Source organism: Artibeus jamaicensis, unplaced genomic scaffold (assembly GCF_021234435.1).
Source record: "Artibeus jamaicensis isolate MK-2021 breed Jamaican fruit bat unplaced genomic scaffold, CSHL_Jam_final contig_797, whole genome shotgun sequence".
Lineage (NCBI taxonomy): Eukaryota > Metazoa > Chordata > Mammalia > Chiroptera > Phyllostomidae > Artibeus > Artibeus jamaicensis.
In genome coordinates, this window is record NW_026521977.1 from 20,779,013 (window position 1) to 20,801,413 (window position 22,401).

General features: G+C 40.3%; 1 protein-coding gene across 4 annotated transcripts in view; it reads left to right on the plus strand.

Annotated features, from left to right (window-relative positions):
- TRIM44 (tripartite motif containing 44) overlaps positions 1 to 22,401 on the plus strand; it is a 117,727-nt gene that overhangs the window by 3,891 nt on the left and 91,435 nt on the right. Inside the window, exon 2 of one of the 4 annotated variants that reach the window (XM_037128222.2) lies at positions 8,448 to 8,887. The exons of the other annotated variants lie outside the window; for them this stretch is intronic. Coding sequence (XP_036984117.1) covers positions 8,448 to 8,636 — 189 coding nt within the window. The 3' untranslated portion in view covers positions 8,637 to 8,887. Of the gene's footprint in view, positions 1 to 8,447; positions 8,888 to 22,401 lie in introns of those variants that run through there. 4 annotated transcript variants of the gene reach the window in all.

Sequence of the window (22,401 nt, forward strand, 5' to 3'; positions counted from 1 at the left end):
AATTCTTATTTCTTCATTCCTTTCTGTTTGATCCTTTTTTCCTTCCTTCTGGTTCTCTCCCTTGATTTGAGTCCCAATTTTCTTTCCATTACTATTGGAATCTTTTGTATCCCCATTCATTTCAATTAATTTAGCTTCCATATGTTTCTCTAATTTGTGGCTAAAGTCAACCAGTTCTGTAAGGATCCTTATAACCAGTGTTTTGAACTGTGCATCTGAAAGACTGGCTATTTCTTCATCACTTAGGTCTATCGGTTCTGGGGCTCTGAGTTGTCCTAGAGCCATTTTTGGTCTGTTCGTGCTGTTAAGTGAGCGGAGCAAAGCCTTAGTTGTTTACCAGGACGGGGCGACCCAGGTCGCTGGTTTGTGACGCTGTGTGTGGGGGCAGGGTCAGAGAGGGAGTAATGGCATTCCTCTCCACTAGCCCAGCGTTTCCAGTCACTCCGCGCGCCTGGGGTTTATCCGATCGGAATTGCGCGAGCCTGCTGCCCCGCTCCGGCTTCCCTTCTCACTGGCTTCTCCCCACGTAAATGCGCGCGACCGACCGACTGATCGCCGCGCCTTTTCCCTGTGCGCTCCGGCAGCCAGCTGGCTGGCGATCAGTGCTCTCGGTTGCCTGTGCGCGCCGCGCACCGCCCCGGGACTTTTTTCTTGCTAACCTGCTCCGCTGCTGGCCTCGCTCCTCCTACCGGTCCAGCCGAGTATCTAGTTGTCCTTTGGACTCCGTATTGTCGATTTTCCGTGTGGCTTGGTTGTGACTGCTGTTAAAAATAGTTGTTCTTAGATTTGGTTGTGCACAGAGGCAAGGTGGATCCTCCATCTACGTCTCCATCTTGGCGGAAGTCTCGGAAATTTCTTTATTGTTAGTGCTTTTTTGTGTGTTGTTCAACTTAGTTTTGATTTTTGTGTAGATGAGGTAGGGGCTCAGTTTTTCATTTTTCCCTCCGTACAGATAGCCAGTTGCCACCTGTCATTTATCAAAAGCCCATTTGTGTGTGAATGTGTTTCTTGGCTTTTTTATTCTGCCCTATTGACCTACTCATATGTCCCTGTGTGAACATGCTTTTTTTAAGCAGTTTCTGTAGCTTTGTAACAGGTCTTATTGTAGAGTAAGTTCTTCCACTTTGTTCTTCTAGGAGAGTGTCTTAGCCAGTCTTAGCCATTTACATTTCTTATACTATTAAGTTATATGAAATAAGCCTGCAAGATATTTTTGTATTATATTGAATTTATAAACCAATATATAAATAATATTATTACAGCATGAAGTTTTCTAAACCATTTCTTTAGGTCTTTTTAATGCCTTACAGTAAAGTTCTATAATTTTTTTTTTCCTGAAAGATCTTGTACAACGTTGTGAAATTTATTCCTGGATACTTAAATTTTATAGTATTGTAAAAAAGGTTTTAATTTTTGTTTTCTAGTTGTGTATTTAGGAATATGATTAACTTTTATATATTATCTTCTAAATTACCTTACATATTCTAAGAATCTATAGGTTCATTCTACATACATGATCATATTATATGCAAAGGACAATTTTTGTTTCTTTTCTTTTTTTTTAAACTTTTTTATGGATTATGCCATTACATTTGTTCTATTCCCCCCTCCTTTCCCCTCCACCCTGCATACCCCTCCCCCATCATTTCCCCCTTTAGTTCATGAACACATGTCTCAAATTCTTTAGATTCTGAATTTCCCCTACTATTCTTACCCTCCCCCTATCTATTTTCTATCTACTGTCTATGTTACTTATTTTCTGTACCTTCTCCCCCCTTCTCCTCCTCCCACTCCCCTGTTGCTAACCCTCCATGAGATCTTCATTTCTATGGTTCTGCTCCTGATCTAGCTGTCCTCTTAGTTTGCTTTTGTTTTAGGTGTGGTTGTTACTAACTGTGAGTTTGCTGTCCTTTCACTGTTCATCTTTTTTATCTTCTTTTTCTTAGGTAAGTCCCTTTAACATTTCATATAATAAGGGCTTGGTGATGATGAACTCCTTGAATTTGGTCTTATCTGAGAAGCACTTTATCTGTCCTTCCATTCTAAATGAAAGCTTTGCTGGATAGAGCCATCTTGGTTGTAGGTCTTTGGTTTTCATGACTTGGAATACCTCTTTCCAGCCCCTTCTTGCCTGTAAGGTCTGTTTTGAGAAATCAGCTGACAGTCTGATGGGAACTCCTTTGTAGGTGACTGTCCCCTTAGCTCTTGCTGCTTCTAGGATTCTCTCCTTCATTTTAATCTTGGCTAATGTAATGATGATGTGCCTTGGTGTGTTTCTCCTTGGGTCCAACTTCTTTGGGACTCTCTGAGCTTCCTGGATTTCCTGGAAGTCTATTTCCTCTGCCAGAATGGGGAAGTTCTCTTTTATTATTTGTTCAAATAAGGTTTCCACTCGTGACTCTTCCCCTTCTGGTACCCCTATAATTCGAATGTTGGAACGTTTAAAGATGTCCTGGAGGTTCCTAAGCTTCTCCTGATTTTTTTGAATTCTTGTTTCTTCATTCTTTTCTGTTTGATCATTTTTTTCTTCCTTCTGGTCCACTCCATTGATTTGAGTCCCAATCTCCTTTCCATTACTATTGGTTTCCTTTGTATTACCATTCATTTCAATTAGTTTAGCTTCCATATGTTTCTCTAATTTGTGACTAAAATCAACCAGTTCTGTGAGGATTCTGATAACCAGTGTTTTGAACTGTGCATCTGAAAGATTGGCTATTTCTTCATCACTTAGATTGATCAGTTCTGGGGCTCTGAGTTGTTCTTGAGCCATTTTTGGTCTGTTCGCGCCGTTAAGTAAGTGGAGCGAAGCCTTAGTTGTTTACCAGGACGGGCCACACAGGTCGCTGGTTTGTGACGTTGTGTGTGGGGGCGTGGTCAGAGAGGGAGCAGTGGCGGTCCTCTCCACTAGCCGAGTCCGTCCAGTCCCACCATTCGCCCCGGGCCTGTTTATCCAATCGGAATTGTGCAGCCTGCTGCCCCGCACCTGCTCCCCTCTTCACAGGTTTATCTGCACGCAGATGCGTGACCGACGGCAGACAGCCCGCTGCACCTCTTCCCTGTGCGCTCCCGTAGCTAGCCCATGATCTGCGCCTTCAGCTGCTTGCGCACCACCCATTCGCGCACCACCCGTTCGGGGATTTTTTCTTGCCAACCTGCTCCGCTGCTGGCTTCGCTGCTCTTACCGGTTTAGCTGAGCATTTCATTGTCTTTGGACTCCGTATTGTCAATTTTCTGTGTGGCTTTGGTTGTGTTTATTGTTGTTAAAAATAGTTGTTCTTAGATTTGGTTGTGCACGGAAGCAAGGTGGTTCCACCTACAACTCCATCTTGGCAGAAGTCCCCAATTTTTGTTTCTTTTCAATCCTTGTAACTGTTACTATTTTTTTTAATTGCCTTACTGCCTTGGATAGAACCTCTAGTATAATGTTTAATAGAAGTAATAGTGGATATTCTGGCCTCGTTCCTAATTGAGGGATTATTTACAACATTTCTCAAATAATGGGATAGTAGTTTTTTTTATTAGATATGTTTTATCTGATTAAGAAAGTCCCCTTCTAGTCCTAGTATATTCAATATTAAGAGTTTTCTTAATATTAAATGGATAGTAAATTTTATCAAATGCTTTTTCTGTATCTGTTAAGCTGTTTGTGTGATTTTACTCTTACTGTGTTAATGTGATTAATTACATTAATTGATTTACTTTTTAAATTAAATTTAAAAATCAGTAGTATGGTCACATGTCTCAAAAGCCTCTCTTCCACCTTTTCTCCTTTCACCTGTGTTTTTGCTTATCCTTCAAGTGCTGCTTTTAGGGAATACAGGCATGTTCATATGTGTGGTCTTATTTACGTCCTTTCATGTCTTTATTATTATATCATACAGTTAAAGCAACCTTGTGTTTTTAGGATAAACCCAAGTTGGTCATGATGAAGCGTCCTTATAGTTTTGAATTTGGTTTAGTAATAATTTATGTAGGTTTTTAATTTATATTTATGGGACAAATTAACTCATAAATTTCCTTTCTTGTACTGTCCTCATGAGATTTTCTGTCAAGGTTATGTCGACTTCATACTATGAGTAAAGTTGTTTGCTTCTCACATAGTTTATTTTTCTTTCTATTTTAATGCTCTGGAAGTATTTATGTGAGATTGGAATATTTCTTCCTAGACTGATTGATAGAACTGACCATGAAAGGCTTCCAGACTTGAAAAAAAGAGTTTCGTTTTGTTTTGTGTAGTATTTCTCGCTATGATTCAATTTAATATAGTTCTGTCAAAATTGTCTATTTTCCTTAAGTCAATTTTGTTACATTATTTCTCCGGAAGTTTGTTTTGCCTTAATTTTCAAATGTATTAGTATAAATTTGTGAATCATATCCTCACAATATCTTTTGTTTGTTCTTCAGCTCTCCTCTTTGTTCCTTTATGAAGAATGTGTATATTCACTTATAATCTGCTTCTGATAATTCCAGTCCGTGAAGACTTCGTGGAACTCTCTCTGCTGTTGTTTTGATGCTATTTTTCATGTTTCTTTACTTCCTTTCATTCATTATGTTTGAATGCATAGCTTCTCATTGGCTTTAAAAAATTATTTGTGGGGATTTCCCAAGTCTTGGCATGAAAGTGTATTCTTTGAAAGAGGATTTGAGTTTGCTTCTGCTAAGGCCTGAAAGCACAACTTGTTGAGAACCTCCATAGACTAAATTAAGTGTACGAGACCAAATTTTCAGGAGCTGTCCTCCCAAGTTTATAACCTCTTAAATAATTTTCTTATATCCCATCCCAGAGCCACCCCTTTCAGCCCACTTTGTTCAGCTCCAAGGCAACACTCCCCTCAGTCCTCTGTGGAGGGTGAGGTAGTGACAGATTTACTTGAGTTTGTCTTTACTCTGAGATTTTATTCCCTGGCAGGGGTGGGAAGATCCCAAGTCTGTATGGAAAGGGTCTCCTTCAAATGTCCCACTCTGAGTATGCCACAGGCTTTGCTTTCTGTCACCATCTCCCCTCCTGCCTCCTCATTTTTGAGCCCTAATCAACTAAATGCACAGCCCAGTTTCTTTCAGTCAGTAAGGGTGCTGAGTTCAAAAGCTACTTACTGTACTCTGCTTAACATTGGAACAGTATTACTAACTATAGACTTCATTAGAATTTCACCAGTTTTTCCTCTGATGACTTTTGTACCAGTATCCGGTGCCCATGTTACTCTTCCTAATTTATGATGACCTTGAGAGTTTTGAGGAGTGCTAGTCGGGTGTTTCGTAAAATTCTCTCAGTTTGTATTTGTCTGATGTTTTCATGGTGAAACTGAAACTATGGGTTTTGGGGCAATATAAATTCTCTTTTGTGCATTGCCTTTTTAAATTAGCAGTATGTCTTGGAAATAACTCCATAGATCTACTTGTTTACTTCAACATTTATTTTATAGCTGCAAATACTCCATTGTGTGCCATTCATTAAATTCTTAATTCATGATACTGTGTTTTCAACTCCAGAATGCCTATTTGTTACCTTTTAAAGATTTGTTTTTCTGAATTTTGGGGGGTCTGATTCTTGACTGTATGTCATGTTTTCATGTTTTTTTTTCTTATCTCAATCTTTCATCCTACTAGATATTTGCTTAAAAGAACAGTAGACACTAGAATAATATTTTTCTCCTTGAGAAAGGGCATGCCATTTGCTCTGTTTGGTAGCTAGGATGAGAGGCTGAAATTTTTGTTCCAGTAATGATTTGAGCTTAGCCATAGCTTGGTGGCAGCTTTAATTAGTTTCAGTTCGCCTCTGGTTTCAAATGTTTTGAGGGCAGTGTGCCTTTGCTTATTGGCATGAGAGTAGGTCTCTAGGGATACTAAAAGTGGTTCAGCATGCTGACAATGAGAGCAGAGGACATTTGTTACACTGCGTTCGTTCGTTCGTTCGTTCGTTCGTTCGTTCGTTCAGCGAGTACTTACTGTGTATCTCCAAGGGCCAGTACTTTCTGAGCATTGGGGATATAGCAGTGAACAAAATGGGAAAAGTCCCTACTTTGACTGGAGCTTATATTATATTATAAAGAAATAGAGAAGAACAAATAAGCAAATAAGCATGTTATAAGTGCTATGAAGAAAAAAGTAAAACACAGTGTGTAGGGTTGGAGTGAAATGGGAAATATCCTAGCTCTGACACTTGCTTTTTTACCTTGGGCCAGTTATGCAACAGCTTGGACTGGTTTCCATATCTCTAAAATAGATACCATTTTAAGAAATAAAATAACATAAAATTTATTATTATTATTTTTTTAATATATTTTGTTGATTATGCCATTACAGTTGTCCTATTTCCCCCCTTCATTCCCCTCCACCCTGCACACCCATTCCCTCCACCATTCCCCCCTTTATGTTCACGTGTCTCAAGTTCTTTAGATTCTATATTTTCCATACTATTCTTGCCCTCCCCCTATCTATTTTCTATCTACTGTCTATGTTACTTATTTTCTGTACCTTCTCCCCCCTTTTCCTCCTCCCACTCCCCTGTTGCTAACCCTCCATGTGATCTTCATTTCTATGGTTCACTCCTGATCTAGCTGTCCTCTTAGTTTGCTTTTGTTTTAGGTGTGGTTGTTACTAACTGTGAGTTTGCTGTCCTTTCACTGTTCATCTTTTTTATCTTCTTTTTCTTAGATAAGTCCCTTTAGCATTTCATATAATAAGGGCTTGGTGATGACGAACTCCTTGAATTTGATCTTATCTGAGAAGTACTTTATCTGTCCTTTCATTCTAAATGAAAGCTTTGCTGAATAGATCATTCTTGGTTGTAGGTCTTTGGATTTCATGACTTGGAATACTTCTTTCCAGCCCCTTCTTGCCTGTAAGGTCTGTTTTGAGAAATCAGCTGACAGTCTGATGGGAACTCCTTTGTAGGTGACTGTCCCCTTAGCTCTTGCTGCTTCTAGGATTCTCTCCTTCATTTTAATCTTGGCTAATGTAATGATGATGTGCCTTGGTGTGTTTCTTCTTAGGTCCAACTTCTTTGGGACTCTCTGAGCTTCCTGGATTTCCTGGAAGTCTATTTCCTCTGCCAGATCGGGGAAGTTCTCTTTTATTATTTGTTCAAATAAGTTTTCCACTGGTGGCTGTTCCTCTTCCCCTTCTGGTACCCCCTATAATTCAGATGTTGGGACGTTTAAAGATGTCCTGAAGGACAGTTCCTAAGCCTCTCCTCATTCTTTTGAATTCTTGTTTCTTCATATTTTTCTGTTTGATCATTTTTTTCTTCCTTCTGCTCCACTCCTTTGATTTGAGTCCCCGTTTTCTTTCCATCACTATTGGTTTCCTGTGCATTTCTCTTCATTTCTATTAGTTTAGCCTTCATTTGTGCCTCTAAATTGTGACTAAAATCAACCAGTTCTGTGAGCATCCTGATCACCAGTTGTTTGAACTGTGCATCTGAAAGTTTGGCTATTTCTTCATTGCTTAGAGTTATTGGCTCTGGGGCTTGGAGTTCTTCTTGAGCCATAATAATTTGGTCTGTTAGCGCCTGTTACATATGAGGAGCAGAGCCTTAGGTGTTCACCAGGGCGGGGCCACCCAGGTCGCTGGGTTTTGATGCAGTATGTGGGGGCAGGATCAAAGTGGGGCAATAGCGGTCCCCTCTGCTGCTTCCCGCCACTGGGGCCTGCATGGCCTGTCTCACTGCTCGCTCCTTTGCCTGGTTTATCTGTGTGCGAATGTGTGACCGTGGTCAGCCTGCTGCCTTGCACCCTCGTTGGGTCTGCCCATCGCCACCCCATGCCTGGGATCCACCAAGTGCCACCTGCACCTGGGTGGGTCTGGCCGAGTTTTCCTGCACAACTCCGCTCCACCAGTCGCTGGCTCCGCCCTCTTACTGGTCTGGGTGAAGGGTTTCTTGTTGTCAGACTTCCGTATAGTTCGATTTTCTGTGATTTGGTTGCGGTTTTTTTTTTTTACTAAAACTTTAAACTTGGTTGTGTGAGGAGGCACAGTATTTCCACCTACGCCTCCAACTTGGCCAAAAGTCGAAATAAAATAACATAAAATTGTTTAAGAATAAATGACTTTGTGATAAGATGCTTAACAATGCTTAAGACATTGTAAGTGTTCAGTAAATGTAAGTCATTGTTTATATTATTATTATGAGGAGTCTAGTTAAACATACAGGTGTAGAGTTGAGTTTGTACAATATATGTTTGATACCTCTGTGCCCAGGGCCGTGCCCCCAGGGGGTGGGTGGCCTTGGTGGTAGAAGGCCAAATCGTTGCCACGGGATGCTGACACTGAAAGCACAGTTCAGAGTAACCCAGAATGGGCAGAAAACCAGGGTGACTGCACAGCAAGAGGGTATTAGGGCAGAGGTAACCTGAAGGATAGGCCAAAAGAAGTAGGGTGAACACCTTGAAGAGACAAGGTTAACACTTAGTTACTGAAGTGACTTACACTTTATTTATTTATTTTAGAGAGAGGGGAAAGGAGAAAGAAAGGGAGAGAAGCATCACTGTGAGAGAGAAACACTGATCTGCTGGCTACCTCTCTCATGTGTCCCAACCTGGGACCAAACCTGCAACCACGGGTGTGCCCTGACCAGGAATCAAGCCAGTGACCTTTCCAGTGTGGTTCCATCGGATTTTGTCTCAAAAGTATTTTGAATTGAGCCTGTGTTCCAGCTTTATCAACAAACTATAGTTACACAGCCCAAATTATGACCACTCCTCAGAGTCATAACATCTCATCTCGGATACACAGGTTTCCTTTATGGTGACCATAATTTCTGAGCTGGAAAACGGGTCATTGGGCCTGACAAAGGAGCTTGATCTGGTTGGTAGATTTATTTATATAAAAATTCTTATGGGGGGCTGGGGGCTATGGAGGGATTGAGCAACAAGGAAAAAAAGAGAGAAACTCCTGGAACAGCATGGTGATTGCCAGGGAGAGGCGAGGCGGGGCGGGGCGGGAGGAGGTGAAGGGTATGTGCGAATAAACGTTGATGGAAGGAGACCTGACTTGGAGGGGTGAACTCACAATACACTGCACGGGTGATGCGTTGTAGAATTGTATGCCTGAAGCCTTATAATTTTGTTAACAGTGTCACCCCAATAAAGTCAATAAAAAGTGAAAAAAATTCTATTTTAAGGGCCTTTTCATTTGTAGTTACATTTAATGCATCATTTTTGTTGAACAATCACAGTCTGGTACACTCAGAACTGTAGACCAGTAATTTAAAAAATATTTTGAACATAACTTACAGTAGGGGAAATATATTTTACATTGTGACCTTGTTTATACACATATATACACATATAACTCAAATGGAACACTGTTTACCTTCATGCATACCATGTGTTCTGTTTCTGTTCTGTTCAAAAAAGTTTCTGGATTCTTCCACTACACTGATATCATTGCATTCTAATGAGTCATGTCCTGTGGTTTGAAAAGCCCTTGTCTAGTTCACTGTCTGATCACCCGAAGAAAAGGTGGAGTCTTACAAAATGGCAAAGGGAGAAGGGTTGGTGGAGTTCAGCCGATGCCTTTGAGCTTCGTTGGATTCTTAACATGGCCTTGTTATGGACAGACCCAAAGCTTTTGAAGCCACATGCTTTGCCTTCGAGATTGTGCCTTTAAGATTGGTATTTGGGGAGAGGAATGTTTGCCTAAGTGATATCAGGAACAATGACAGGGGGGAAGCTGGTGAGGGGACACTGGTAGCAGGGTGGTTTGAAGGATAGAAGCACATGCGCAGAGCAGCTGTGACTGCAGAGGGGCTTGAGGTGGAGGTATGCCACCGTGGTGTCTCATAGAGGCCAGTGGCTCCGACTCTCTAGGCAGATCCTAAGGAGCAGCTCTGGTAGGGAGGCAGAAGGTTCAGGGTCGCGGGAATTGTAACTAGTTATTTTCTTTATTCTTGTCCTAAAGGCTTTGGGGCACTTTTCTAATACAACTGTGAAGCACTGGCTACTTCACTTAGTGTTTTATTTGATTGTATAATGTAAGACAAAAGCTGTAAAACTAAGGCTTGGTGTCAGGTGCAGCCACCCAGAATGGTTCTATGCAAAGTTTATGTGAGGCCTGCAGTTCTGGGATTCCCCCATCTCTTCCTTTCCCCTAGCTTTAAAGGTTTATTTCCCACAATAATTTCCAACCCAAAAAAAAAAAAAAAAAAAAAAAAAAACAAAAGAAAAAAAAAAAATAAAATGTATTTTCTTAACCTGCAATAGTCTTAGAAGTATGCCGTGAGGACATACTGGGCAGTAGCTTTCATGCAGTTTACCTTCTGGCTAGGTAGAAAGGTAGAGATATTTTGCATGGTGGTATCTACTATGAAAAAAGTGATTCATAGTAAAGAAAGAGGAAGTGGTGTGGCGGCAGAGGGCTACTTTTGGATAAGGTAGTCATGGAAGGCATTTCTGATATCTGACATTTGGGCGGAGACATAAATGATGAGGTCTCACAAAGAGCTAGAAACCCTCCTATTGTGTTACTAGTCAGTGCTGCTTGTGCGAAGTCCAGTGATTCTTAGCAGAGACCACTGGTTTGATTCATACAACTGTTCATAAAGGGTTTAGCTGGCCCTTGAGGTAAGAGGAATAACGTAGTTCCAGCTGTTGCAATGTACTGTTAGCACAGGTGAAAATACTGCTCTGTGGAGAGAATATGAGCTTACAGAGATCCCTTTTACAACAGCTCGTTTTTTTTTTTTCAGGGATCAGCATTCATGGTGATGGAGCTTCATTAATGGGAGCCTAGAGCACTTTTGCAGGGTTAAGTGGAGGGGAAAAGCCATCTAACTGTGTCCTGTTAAGGGCATGGACTCTTGCCACAGTCTTCATGATGAAAATTACACTTGATAATCTTAAGAATTAAAAAAAACATCTGGGAGAAGCATGGTTAAGGCTGAAAGAATGGTGAATGCAAAGGCTTTAAGGTAAAGGTGAACTTGGGGTGTTGGGGGCCAGCAAAAAGGTCATGGAGTAGAGTGGAGTGAAAGGAGTAAGAAGTGAGGTCTACAGAGTAAGCTGTGCTTCTCACCTCGGTGCCACATTTTTAAATTACCTGTGGGGCAGCGGATGCCCCACAGGTAATTTAAAGGTCTTCTTAAAGAAGACCTGTGATTGGCCCCACCCCAGCCAATGAAATCAAATCACAATCTCTAGGTATGGTCAGGTATATTTTGTAAAACGTCCTGTAGGGATTTGTCTCATATTCATCTCAAGATTAGGTTGGAGTTATTGGGTTTGGGGAGGAAAATCGCAGAGTTAAGGGCACATATTATCAAGATGGCATTACTGTTGATATATGGAAGACAGGGGATCTTGGAGATAGAGAATAGACAGTTCTCTGGCAGTTTCTATCTATGACCCTTTTCTGCAGTGTCACTGACTAAGGGTCATGTAATGTCTCACGCACTAGCCTGGGAAGTGTCTCCTTGCCCTTCCTTTACTCACAGGTCAACCTGTGAGTGCAGCCTGAGTCTCGAAAGATGATTTAGTCATATTAATACCTAGCACTCATGTGATACTGTGCACCAGGCACTGTTCTAAGTACTCTGTACTTATATTAACCCATTTGACCTCCATAATAACAGTACAGGTACATTTTATTAGCTCTTTTACAAAAGAAGGAAACTGAGGCATAGAGGGATCAAATAGTTGAGGTAGGGTCATACTACTGGAATGTGGCAGAGCTTAGCTAAACTTTCTTAATAGCTGACTCAAGAGAAAAGATCTAAGTTTTCTGGGCTCTCCCAAGAATACTGTGCCCTCCTTTGCTCTTCCCTGACCTTTCAATCAAAACAGGTATTTTATGCTATTAGACAATTGCTTTTCTAGGTAAGGTTGCTGATGCAATAGGCTTATTCCCTTTGAGGATAAAGGACTGTATGTCTGGCACAAGCCTATTTTGACCATGGCCCATGACATGGAAGTTGCCCTGCCTGTTCATTGGTATACTCATCTTTTCTCTTTCCTTGCATTTGACTCAACACTGAGAAGTCAGAGATTGATCTGCATCAGTGCACAGTGTGCCTTCCGCTTGAAGTTAGTTCAGTCCAGGATGAGCCGCTCGGTTTCATCCTCCTGTTCCTGTTGCTTGTTTTAATATCCAGAGCCAGGGGCTAACTTGTTATTTGGCAGGAGGGATGCTCGTGGACCTCTCAAAAGAAAGAACAGATATAGACAAAGAATGGGTAGAACGAAAACTTTAGTCTTGATGTGTGGGGTAGAGGTGAGAATGGGGTGAGAAACACAGAATTCTGGTCCTGGGAGACTTAAATCCTTTGTATATGCATTTTTGTTTTGGGTGTGTGTGTATATCACTATGATAGGGATCAAGTCAACATGGTATTGGGAAAAATCAGTATTGATGCCCTTTTCAGATTTCAAAAATGAGTCAAAAATAAATAAATAAAACCAACCTTGGCTAGTGTGGTTCAGTTAGTTGGAATGTTGTCCTATAGACCAAAAGGTCATGGGTTCAATTTCCAGGCAGGACACATAATCAGGTTGCGGGTTCGATCTCCCAGTTGGGGCATGTACAAAAAGGCAACCAGTCGATGTTTCTCTCTTACATTGATATTTCTCTTTCTCTCACTCTCGCTTTCTCTCCTTCCCCTCCCCCTCCTTTCTTTCTGTCAAAAGGCAGTGAAAATAAATAAGGCCAACAAAAAACAAACAAAATTCTCCAAATATACCAAAGGCTCAATCCATAATTTGTGGCAATCAAGCATTTGGACAATGACTCGGATGTGCATTACAATGTGCTAATTATTCTTGTTGAACATTTAAGTATACAACTCACTTTAGATGTGTTTAGCTAGTTTTTTTTTAAATCAGGTGGCAGAGTAGTCTGCTTTTAACTTAAATAGAATGTTAGAGAAAAGCATTCATTGTAATGTATTGAAACTATAGCCTGTAATTAATGTTAGTGTCAAAGATGGGTATTTTTTAAGTTAATTTTATTTATCTGAGTAATCTTTGAGTACTTATAGAGAGCTGCATGACCTATTGAGAAGAATAATAAGTGGTTCCCAACTTTAGGAAGCTTATAATCTAACAGGAAAGATAGGAGAGCTACAAAGAGTATGTTGTGGGGGCTCAGAGAAAAGAGAGATTAATTTCTGCTGGAGGCATGGCATCAGGAAAGATTTCTTGGAAGGGATGGTGTTAGAGGTGGGCCTTCGAAGATGGATAGATTTTACTAGGTGGATACAGACTATTAGGTAACCTCCCTCTGTGTTCCCCTAGCGACAGCCTGTGTGCATTTACTGTACCACTAAATACAGTGTGCTGTCAATGGTACTTCTTTCTGCATCTGTGACCTGCGTGGGTTATAAACTCTTCTAGGGTTAGGGCTATACATTATTCATCTTTGTGTTTCTAGCACCTAGCACAGGGCCTTTCCATAGTAGATATACATGAAATATTTGGTATATTTATGATATGAAGGGCAATCTCATCTAGTTCCAGAGCATCAATGAAGAAGTGAAAAAGACATTGCATAGTGATTTAGTATATCAATGTTTAGATTAAGTTTACCTGCTTCTAAAATAATGAAATAATTTGGAAAAAATTCAAAATAACAGCAACTCAAACAAGATAGGTGTTTATTTCTCTCTTGCATAAAAGAAGTTTGAATGTCGGTGGTCTAAGGCTGGTGTAGAGGAACCATGAGGTTATCAAGAATGTAGGCTCTTCCCAGCTCCACTCTAGCATCCTTAGGGTGTACTCCTTGTCAGGGACCAAGATGGCTGCTGGAGGTCCAGCCAGCACATTCAAGTTCAGGGTAGCTAGCATAGGAAATGAAGAAGGGCACGCCCCTCTATTTTAAGAGAACCCTCCAGAAGTTGCTCACATTGCCATTTGCTTCATTGGCCAGAATTAAGTACCATGGCCTTATCTAGTTGCAAGAGGAGCTGGAAACAGTCTTTTCTGCAGGCCACAGTGGAGCTAGCTAAAATCTGGCATCTGTTACTAAGGAAAAATGGGAGAATGAATATGAATGACTAAGCTGTCTTGCTTTAATTGGCTGCTTTGCAGTCTGTGGGTTTGAATCCTGGCTCTGCTGCTTACTAGCTTTGTCATGTTGGATAATTTACTCAGCCTCTCTGAGTTTTGGTTTCCTCATCTGTAACATGGCTTTAATAATTGTTTGTCCTAAGTAGGTTATAGTGGGGAACAAATAAGATCACACACATAAAGAGCATAACACTTGGGATATAATAAGCCCTCAGCACTTGGTTGCTCTTATTCTTATTACTGTTACAGAGCCATCTGAGGTTCTATTAAGTTCAATGCCAGAACAGTTAGTCTGGCAGCAGTAGAAGTTCTGGATACCAAGCTTCTTCGGGTGAGAACTGTTCAGCCCCCTCTCCTTCTGCTCCTTCTGCCTTCTCTAATCTGGTGGGTAGATAGGCTGGTGAAAAGCTTGTCTTCAGAGAAGAGGCGCTTGTATATTTTAGTGCTCTGCTGGTACCTTATGCACTAGCTAACCAAAACACAGCTGATAGGCCTAATTTTAGGTCCACGAGTCTTTAAATTCTGTTTTACATTCTGAACTGTTGGAAATTTTTATGGAAGCAGAGGGGAGGCAGGAGCAATATTCTCTTTATTTTCTGGTTAGAAAATTGCCTCCATATTTTTGCAGTAGGCAATCATTGGAGAAATGTTATAGGCATCCCTACTGTTCTCCTCTCTGTACTTCAGGTGTGTGTGAACCCTGGCAGGGTATAGTTTGTGTCGAGTGGTAGATTCTGACTTCATGTGTATGAAGAATGAAAATGTTAACCTTCAGCTGTGGTTATAAAAGTAAGGTAAGAGTCAAGAAACTCTTGCCTGCTATTGAATTTTGAGGTTCTTTCCCGAGATGAGAAGACTAATAATAATAGTTATTGAGTGCTTTCAGGTCAGGTGCTTTTCCTTTATTTTTTCAAATGATCTCTATACAGCTCCCACAATCAGCTTGTTATTATGATTCTTGTTTTATGGATGAGGAAAGTGATACTCAAAGAGGTTGAGATTTGCAGGTGGTCAGTTAGCTAATAAGTGGAAGGACTAGGATATGAATCTGGGACTGATTCCAAAGTACTTGTTTTTTCTACCATCCCATTTTGCTTCTATTCTTAATTATTCCCACTTACATTTAGCCTGTCTAAATTGTACACACACTCTCCTGCTGTTTACTATCTGTATGAAGGTGTTTTTTTTTAAAAGATTTTATTTCTTTTTAGAGAGAAGGGAAGGGAGGGAGAAAGAGAGGTAGAGAAACATCCATCAGTTGCTTCTCATACATGCTCCAACTGAGGACAAAGCCAGAACCCAGGCCATTCAAACTGGCCCTGCCCAGAAATCGAACTGGCAGCCTTTTGCTTTGTAGGAGGGTGCTCGACCAGGTGAGCCACACAGGTCAGTGAAGTATGAAAGTATTTAATAGAGACATATTTTCTGAGTATTCTAAAGCTATTCCTTCTGTCTGAAGTTTTCTTCCTGGATAGTTTAGAGTACTTTGATTTTACAGAGTATTTTGAGTAGTAACAGATTGTTTTGTTAATTTTTCCCATTCAGCACTTCTCTAGCTCAGTGCTTGATGCTCAGTAGTGGGTCACCCAGTGTATCATTATTCAGTTAATAACAATGGCAATGATAACTACAATTTATTGAGAACTTATTATGTGCCAGGTTCTATACTGTAAACCTTCTACATATTATCTCATTAAATTTTTATAATTCTTTAAGGCAGAGTATTCATTAAGATATTTTTATATATTGTTTGAGGTTGGTGACATAATTGTTTTTACTTTAGATGAAGTATTTTGGGAAGTAGGAAATTTAACAGTAAACAATTCTAAGTACCTGGTCTCACGGAGTTTATATTGTATGAGCAAAATAGATGTAAGCAAGTAAAATAGTAAATAATATTTCAAATAAGGCTGGATGAGTCCTATGAAGGCATTTGAGATCTTGCTTCTTGGTCGCTGTCATCAGTTTGGCTTAAATAAACTCTTACAAAAATTCTCTTTAAAAAAGCGTAAGGATGAGTATTACTATGAATACCAAACTAAGGAAGGAGAAAGAGAGTGACCGGGATGGGGACATGGGAAGGAGGCTGTCCAAGGGTCTGAGAAGGACTTTTTTGAGGCAGTGACCTTGGTATGGTTAAAGCCGAGATGGGAAGATCTGAGGGCATAGTGGTCCCAGGGGAGGAGACATCAAGTGTGGAGGTTCTGAGATGGGACAGGCTTTCTGAGGGATACAAAGGGTGTCTGGAGCAGGACTGGAGGAAGTGAGGTTTCCAAGTAGGCCGAGGTAAGGATGTGGGATTTTACTTCCAGTGGCTGCCATGGACTGTTCTAAGCACAGGAATGAGTGATCTGATATGTGTTCTTAAAATTCCACTCTGATTCCTTTGGAGAGAATGGACTGTGGGGTCGCAGGAGGGGGGCAGTGCTGCTGCCTGCACTGGCCAGTAGCCGAGAGGGCGAAGAGGAGTTGGAGGTGGCGCATCTTTTAGAGCTGGGTGGTGAGTCTTCTCGGGCCCAACGTGAGTTTGGATCTGAGCAGTTATGTAAAGATGGTTGCCTAACATATGAGTGGATTCGAAGTTGGAAAATCAAGTAATGTGAAGATGGTAGAGAATTTCTGTACGTGGCGCAGCACTAAGATTTAGTTCTGTTTCCTTTTGACAAGGCTTTGCTTTCTGATTTGGTTCCTTAGGAAGACTACTTACATATTGTGTCTCACAATCCTTTTCCACTGTTTCTCCCAAACAAAACCTGTTTGTAAAAATGACAGAAAGTCGGGTTGACTTTTTTTTTAAAGCATGGTACCAACACAAGGCCAGTGGGATAGAAAAAAAAACAAAACAGGCAGCCAATTTTTTTTTCTGAACTCAGCATCTTCTGATTCTTTGTAATACAGAATTCAATACTTAGGAGCCACCTGAGGATATTTAAGTGACTTTCATTTACATTTTTACTGATACATGACTTTCCTTTTGGCGCTCAGCTGGCTGACTGCCAACCGGTACAGAGACTGGTTGTCAAAAAATACTTGTCCTGATACCACTTTACCTACCATGTTCCACCTTTGTTTCTGCCTCTTGCTCATTTTCAAAGGATGCTTACATTAGAATGAGCTATCTTATTTCTATATTTTGAGGTCAGTGATGGGCGTGTGTTTATGAAATATTTTGACCCTCTATGAAGAAAGACATCTCAACTTTCTTGGTGTTCAAACAAGTACCCTTAAAGGCTTTAAAAAACCCATCAGAGAGAATTGCTTCCAGGGGTGCAGTTTCAAGTGTCTACAGGGACAAGAGAGGTGATGTGAATGAGAGAAGCAAGCCGGAGTTACTATGGCAAACGGGAGAGAGCTGGCCTTGCCTACAGTGGGTAGCTGCTATTCAGCTTCAGCTAATTGCTGCTGTGTGGGAATGGGAACCCAGTATAATCATACCTTCAGATTTTCAAATGAAACTGGAAATTTTTATTATATCATATTTCCTGATTTTTAAAGTAGTGGCTAATTAAAAAATTCCCAGTAGGCTGTGTGGGACAACACTCTAAAGGCCTAACAAGTTTTCAGGCTGCGTGTGTGTGGGTTCTGATTTACCCCCTTTTCCTCATTTACAGACTGAGAAGCAGACAGCCAGAGATACAGAGTGGCTCACCCACACTCACGCAGCAATCGGTGGAGGAACAGAGCCCGCGTCTCCTTTTTCTTGGTGCAAGACTCTACACTCTCCATAAGAAAGCTGGGCTTTCGGGAGACTCTGGGGAAAGCTAAATTTCTTTCCCTAGAAAAGGGCATGTATGTTTCATATTTGGCATACTGTTTTGGAGATGTCAAACCGCCTGGAGTCCATATGTGAACACTGGGTAAAGAACTCCCTTTTACCTGCTGGTTCATACGTTGGCAGCGCAAAGGGAACAGTGTCCAGGCTTTATACTTAGGCAAACTGATGGAGAGAAGCACTGGAAGAAGAGGGCCCAGGATTTTTCTTCCTTCCTCCCTCCCTTCCCTTTGTATATTAAATCCTTTTTTTAAAAAATATTTTATTTATTTATTTTTCGAGAGGGGGAAGGGAAGGAGAGAGAGTGGGAGAGAAACATCAATGTATGGTTGCCTCTCATGCATCCCCTGCTGGGAACTGGCCTGCAACCCAGGCATGTGCCCTGACTGGGAATCGAACCTCGATACTCTGGTTCGCAGGCCTGCGCTCAATCCACTGAGCTATGCCAGCCAGGGCTGTATATTAAATCTTAATTAGACAATACACTTAGGTAAGTCTAAGACTCTTCCTACTACTGTTCCTAATACCTGTCCCTCAAATCATTGCTTTTCCAGTCTTTTACATACATATACATCACCCAGAGAAAATAACGGTTTTGTGGGTTTCTAAAAAACTAAACGATATTTATAGTATGTATCATAAATTCAACATTATGTCTTGTCTTATATCCAGGTACATATAGATCGACTTTATTCCTTTAATTTGCTGTGTCATATTTCATAGTATGTTAATTCTGTAATTTATTCAGCCACTCACTATTGATGAATGCTTAGGATGTTTCCAGTTTCACACTGTTACAAACAGTGCAGCAGTAAGTATTTTTACGCATACCTTCTGGGTACATGTGCTAGTGTTATTTCTCAAGGAGTGAAAGAGAAATGGACTTGCTAGGCATGTGACTTCAAAGTAGCTCCGTCATTTTAACCACCAACATATGAAAGCCCCCAATTTCCCCAGAGCCCCGCATCACTTGGTATTACCAGATCAAAACTTTTTTTCAGTATAATGGATAAAACATATTTTGTTGATTAAATAATTTGAGATTTTTAAAATATATGTTTTATTGATTATCTAGTACAGTTGTCCCATTTCCCCCCTTTACTCCCTTCTTCCCTGCATACCCCCTCACACCCACATTCCCCCCCTTTAGTACATGTCCATGGGTTGTACATAAAAGTTCTTTGGCTTCTACATTTCCTATACTATTCTTACCCTCCCCCTGTCTATTTTCTACCTACCATTTATGCTAATTCTCTGTACCTTTTCCCTCTCTTTCCCCCTCCCACTCCCCTGTTGATAACCCTCCATGTGATCTCCATTTCTGTGGTTCTGTTCCTGTTCTAGTTGTCTGCTTAGTTTTGTTTGGTTTTGTTTTTGTTTTAGGTGTGGTTGTTAATAATTGTGAGTTTGCTGTCATTTTACTGTTCATATTTTTTTATCTTCTTTTTCTTAGATAAATCCCTTTAACATTTCATATGATAAATGCTTGGTGATGATGAACTCCTTTAACTTGACCTTGTCTGAGAAGCACTTTATCTGCTCTTCCATTCTAAATGAAAGTTTTGCTGGATAGAGCAATCTTGGTTGTAGGTCCTTGCCTTTCATGACCTGGAATACTTCTTTCCAGCCTCTTCTTGCCTGTAAGGTCTCTTTTGAGAAATCAGCTGACAGTATTATGGGAACTCCTTTGTAGGTAATTGTCTTCTTTTCTCTTGCTGCTTCTAGGATTCTCTCCTTCATTTTAATCTTGGCTAATGTAATTATGATGTGCCTTGGTGTGTACCTTTTTGGGTCCAACTTCTTTGGGACTCTCTGAGCTTCCTGGACTTCCTAGAAGTCTATGTCCTTTGCCAGATTGGGGAAGTTTTCCTTTATTATTTGTTCAGATAACTTTTTCACTTGCTGCTCTTCCTCTTCCCCTTATGGTACCCCTATAATTTGGATGTTAGAACATTTAAAGATGTCCTGGAGGCTCCTAAGCTTCTCCTCATTTTTTTGGATTTTTGTTTCTTTCTTCTTTTCTGTTTGGTTGTTTCTTTCTTCCTTCTCGTCCACTCCATTGATTTGAGTCCCAGTTTTCTTTCTATCACTATTGGTTCCCTGTGTATTTTGCTTCATTTCACTTAGCGTAGCCTTCATTTTTTCATCTAATTTGTGACTAAATTCAACCAATTCTGTGAGCATCCTGATCACCAGTGCTTTGAACCATGCATCTGATAGGTTGGCTTTCTCTTTGTCACTTAGTTGTATTTTTTCTGGAGCTTTGATCTGTTCTTTTGTTTGGGCCATGTTTTTGTCTTGGCGAGCCTGTTTTGTGGTGAGGGGCAGAGCCTTAGGTGTTAACCTGGGCAGGGTAACCCACACAGCTTAGTTGTGATGCTGTATGTGGGGAAGGGGTCTGAAAGGGAACAATGCTGCTTGCTCTGTTCTCTGCGGGCTTTTAGTCACTTCCCCCACTTCCCAGAAGCAAATTGGGCCCTCTGGTGCTGATTCCCCAGTGGGTGGGTTTGTGTACATTCTAGGACCCTGTGGGTCTCTCCATTGAACTCTCCTGTGAGGCTGGGAATTTCTCCCACTGCTACCTCAACCCCCACAGGTGTTTTTAATCATTTCTGTCAGTTCTGGTTGTTTTTTGTTTTTAAATTGTTGTTGTCTTTTTGGGGGTTGTGTGAGGAGGCACAGTGTGTCTACCTATGCCTCCATCTTGTCCGGAAGTCCTAATTTGAGCTTCCTAAAACAACTTTTATATGTTAATTAGCTGTTTCACATTTCTATTTTGTTCATATCCTTTGTTGGGATTTTTGGGGACTTGTCTTCTTATTTATGGAAATCCCTTATGTATTTTCTTGTTTATTATATTAAATTTATTTATTTATTTACTTATCTTTAACTTACAATACACTTTTTAAAAATAATTTTATTGTATTTTTTAAATTACCATTTAGTTCCCTTTCCCCCCTCCCAGAATCACAACACTGTCTCCCATGCCATGAGTCCTTTGTCTTTTTTTACCGAACCCCTCCACCCCTCCCATTTGTTGTCTTCTTGCTCTCTGTGAGTCTATGTCTATTTTGGTAGTTCAGTTTGCTCATTACCTTCCATAAATGAGTGAAATCATATGGTATTTGTCTTTCTCTGACTGGCTTATTTCACTTAGCATAATGTTCTCCAGGTCCATCCATACTGTCACAAAGGGTAAAACTTTCTTTTTTTTTTTTTTACAGCCAAGTAGTATTCCATTATGTAAATGTCCCATAGTTATTTTATCCACTCATCTGACAGACACTTGAGCTGCTTCGTATCTTGGTGATTATAAATAATACTGCAGTGAACATAGGGGTGCTTCTATTCTTTCGAATCGGTGTTTTGGGTTCCTTTGAGTATATTCCCAGAAGTGGGATTGCTGGGTTAAAAGGCGGTTCCATTTTTAATTTTTTTAGGAAACTCCATACTGTCTTCCACAATGGATGTACCAGTTTGCATTCCCACCAACAGTACATGAGGGCTCCCTTACCTCTGCATCATTACCAACTCTTGTTCTTTATTGAATTAGTGATGATACCCATTCTGGCAGGTGTGAGGTGATACCTCAATGTAATTTTAATTTGCATGTTTCTGATAATTAGTGACATTGAACTTTTTTCATCTGTCTATTGGCCATCTGTATGTTCACTTTAGAGAAGGTGTCTATTCAAGTCCTTTGCCTGTTTTTTAATTAGATTGTTGCCTTTCTGTTATTAAGTTGTACATGTTATTTATTTACTTTGGAAATTAACCCCTATCAGATGTATCGTTTGTGAATATGTTCTCCCACATAGTAGGTTCCCTTTTTATTTTGTTAACAGTTTCTTTGGCTGTGCAGCAGTTTTTTAGTTTGATTTAGTCCTATTTGTTTTTTTTTTCCTTTATTTTTCTCATCTTAGGAGACTTATTGGCAAAAATATTGCTGCAAGAGATGTCTGAGATTTTACTGCCAGTGTTTTCTTCTAGTATTTTTACAGTTTTGTGACTTAACTTTTTTAGTGTATTTTTAATTATAATTATATTTCATTGATTATACTATTATAGCTGTCCTGATTTTCCCTCCTTTGTCCCCCCTCTACCCAGCAACCCTCACTCCCTCAGGGAGTCCTCCTACCTTTGTTCATGTCCATGAGGCAGGTGTGTAAGTTCTTTGGCTACTCCAATTTTTATACTGTAGTTTACATCCCAATGGCTATTCTGTAACTACCTACTTGTACTTCTTAATCCCCCACCTCTTTACCCATTCCCCCTTCCCATCTTGTAGTCATCAAAATGCTCTCCATGTCCATGATTCTGTCTCTGTTTTTCTTGTTTGCTTAGTGTGTTTTTTAAATTTGATTGTTGATATGTATTTATTGACATTTTATTGTTCATAGTTTTGATCTTCTCCTGTTTTTTGAATAAGTCCCCTTAGCATTTCATATAATAATGTTTTGGTCATGATGGACTCCTTTAGTTTTTTCTTTTCTGGGAAGCTCTTTATCTGTTTGCCCTTCCATTCCAAATGACAGCTTTACTAGAGCAATTTTGGCTGTAAGTCCCTACTTTTCATGACTTTGACTATTTCTTGCCAATCCCTTCTTGCCTGCAAAGTTTCTTTTGAAAAAT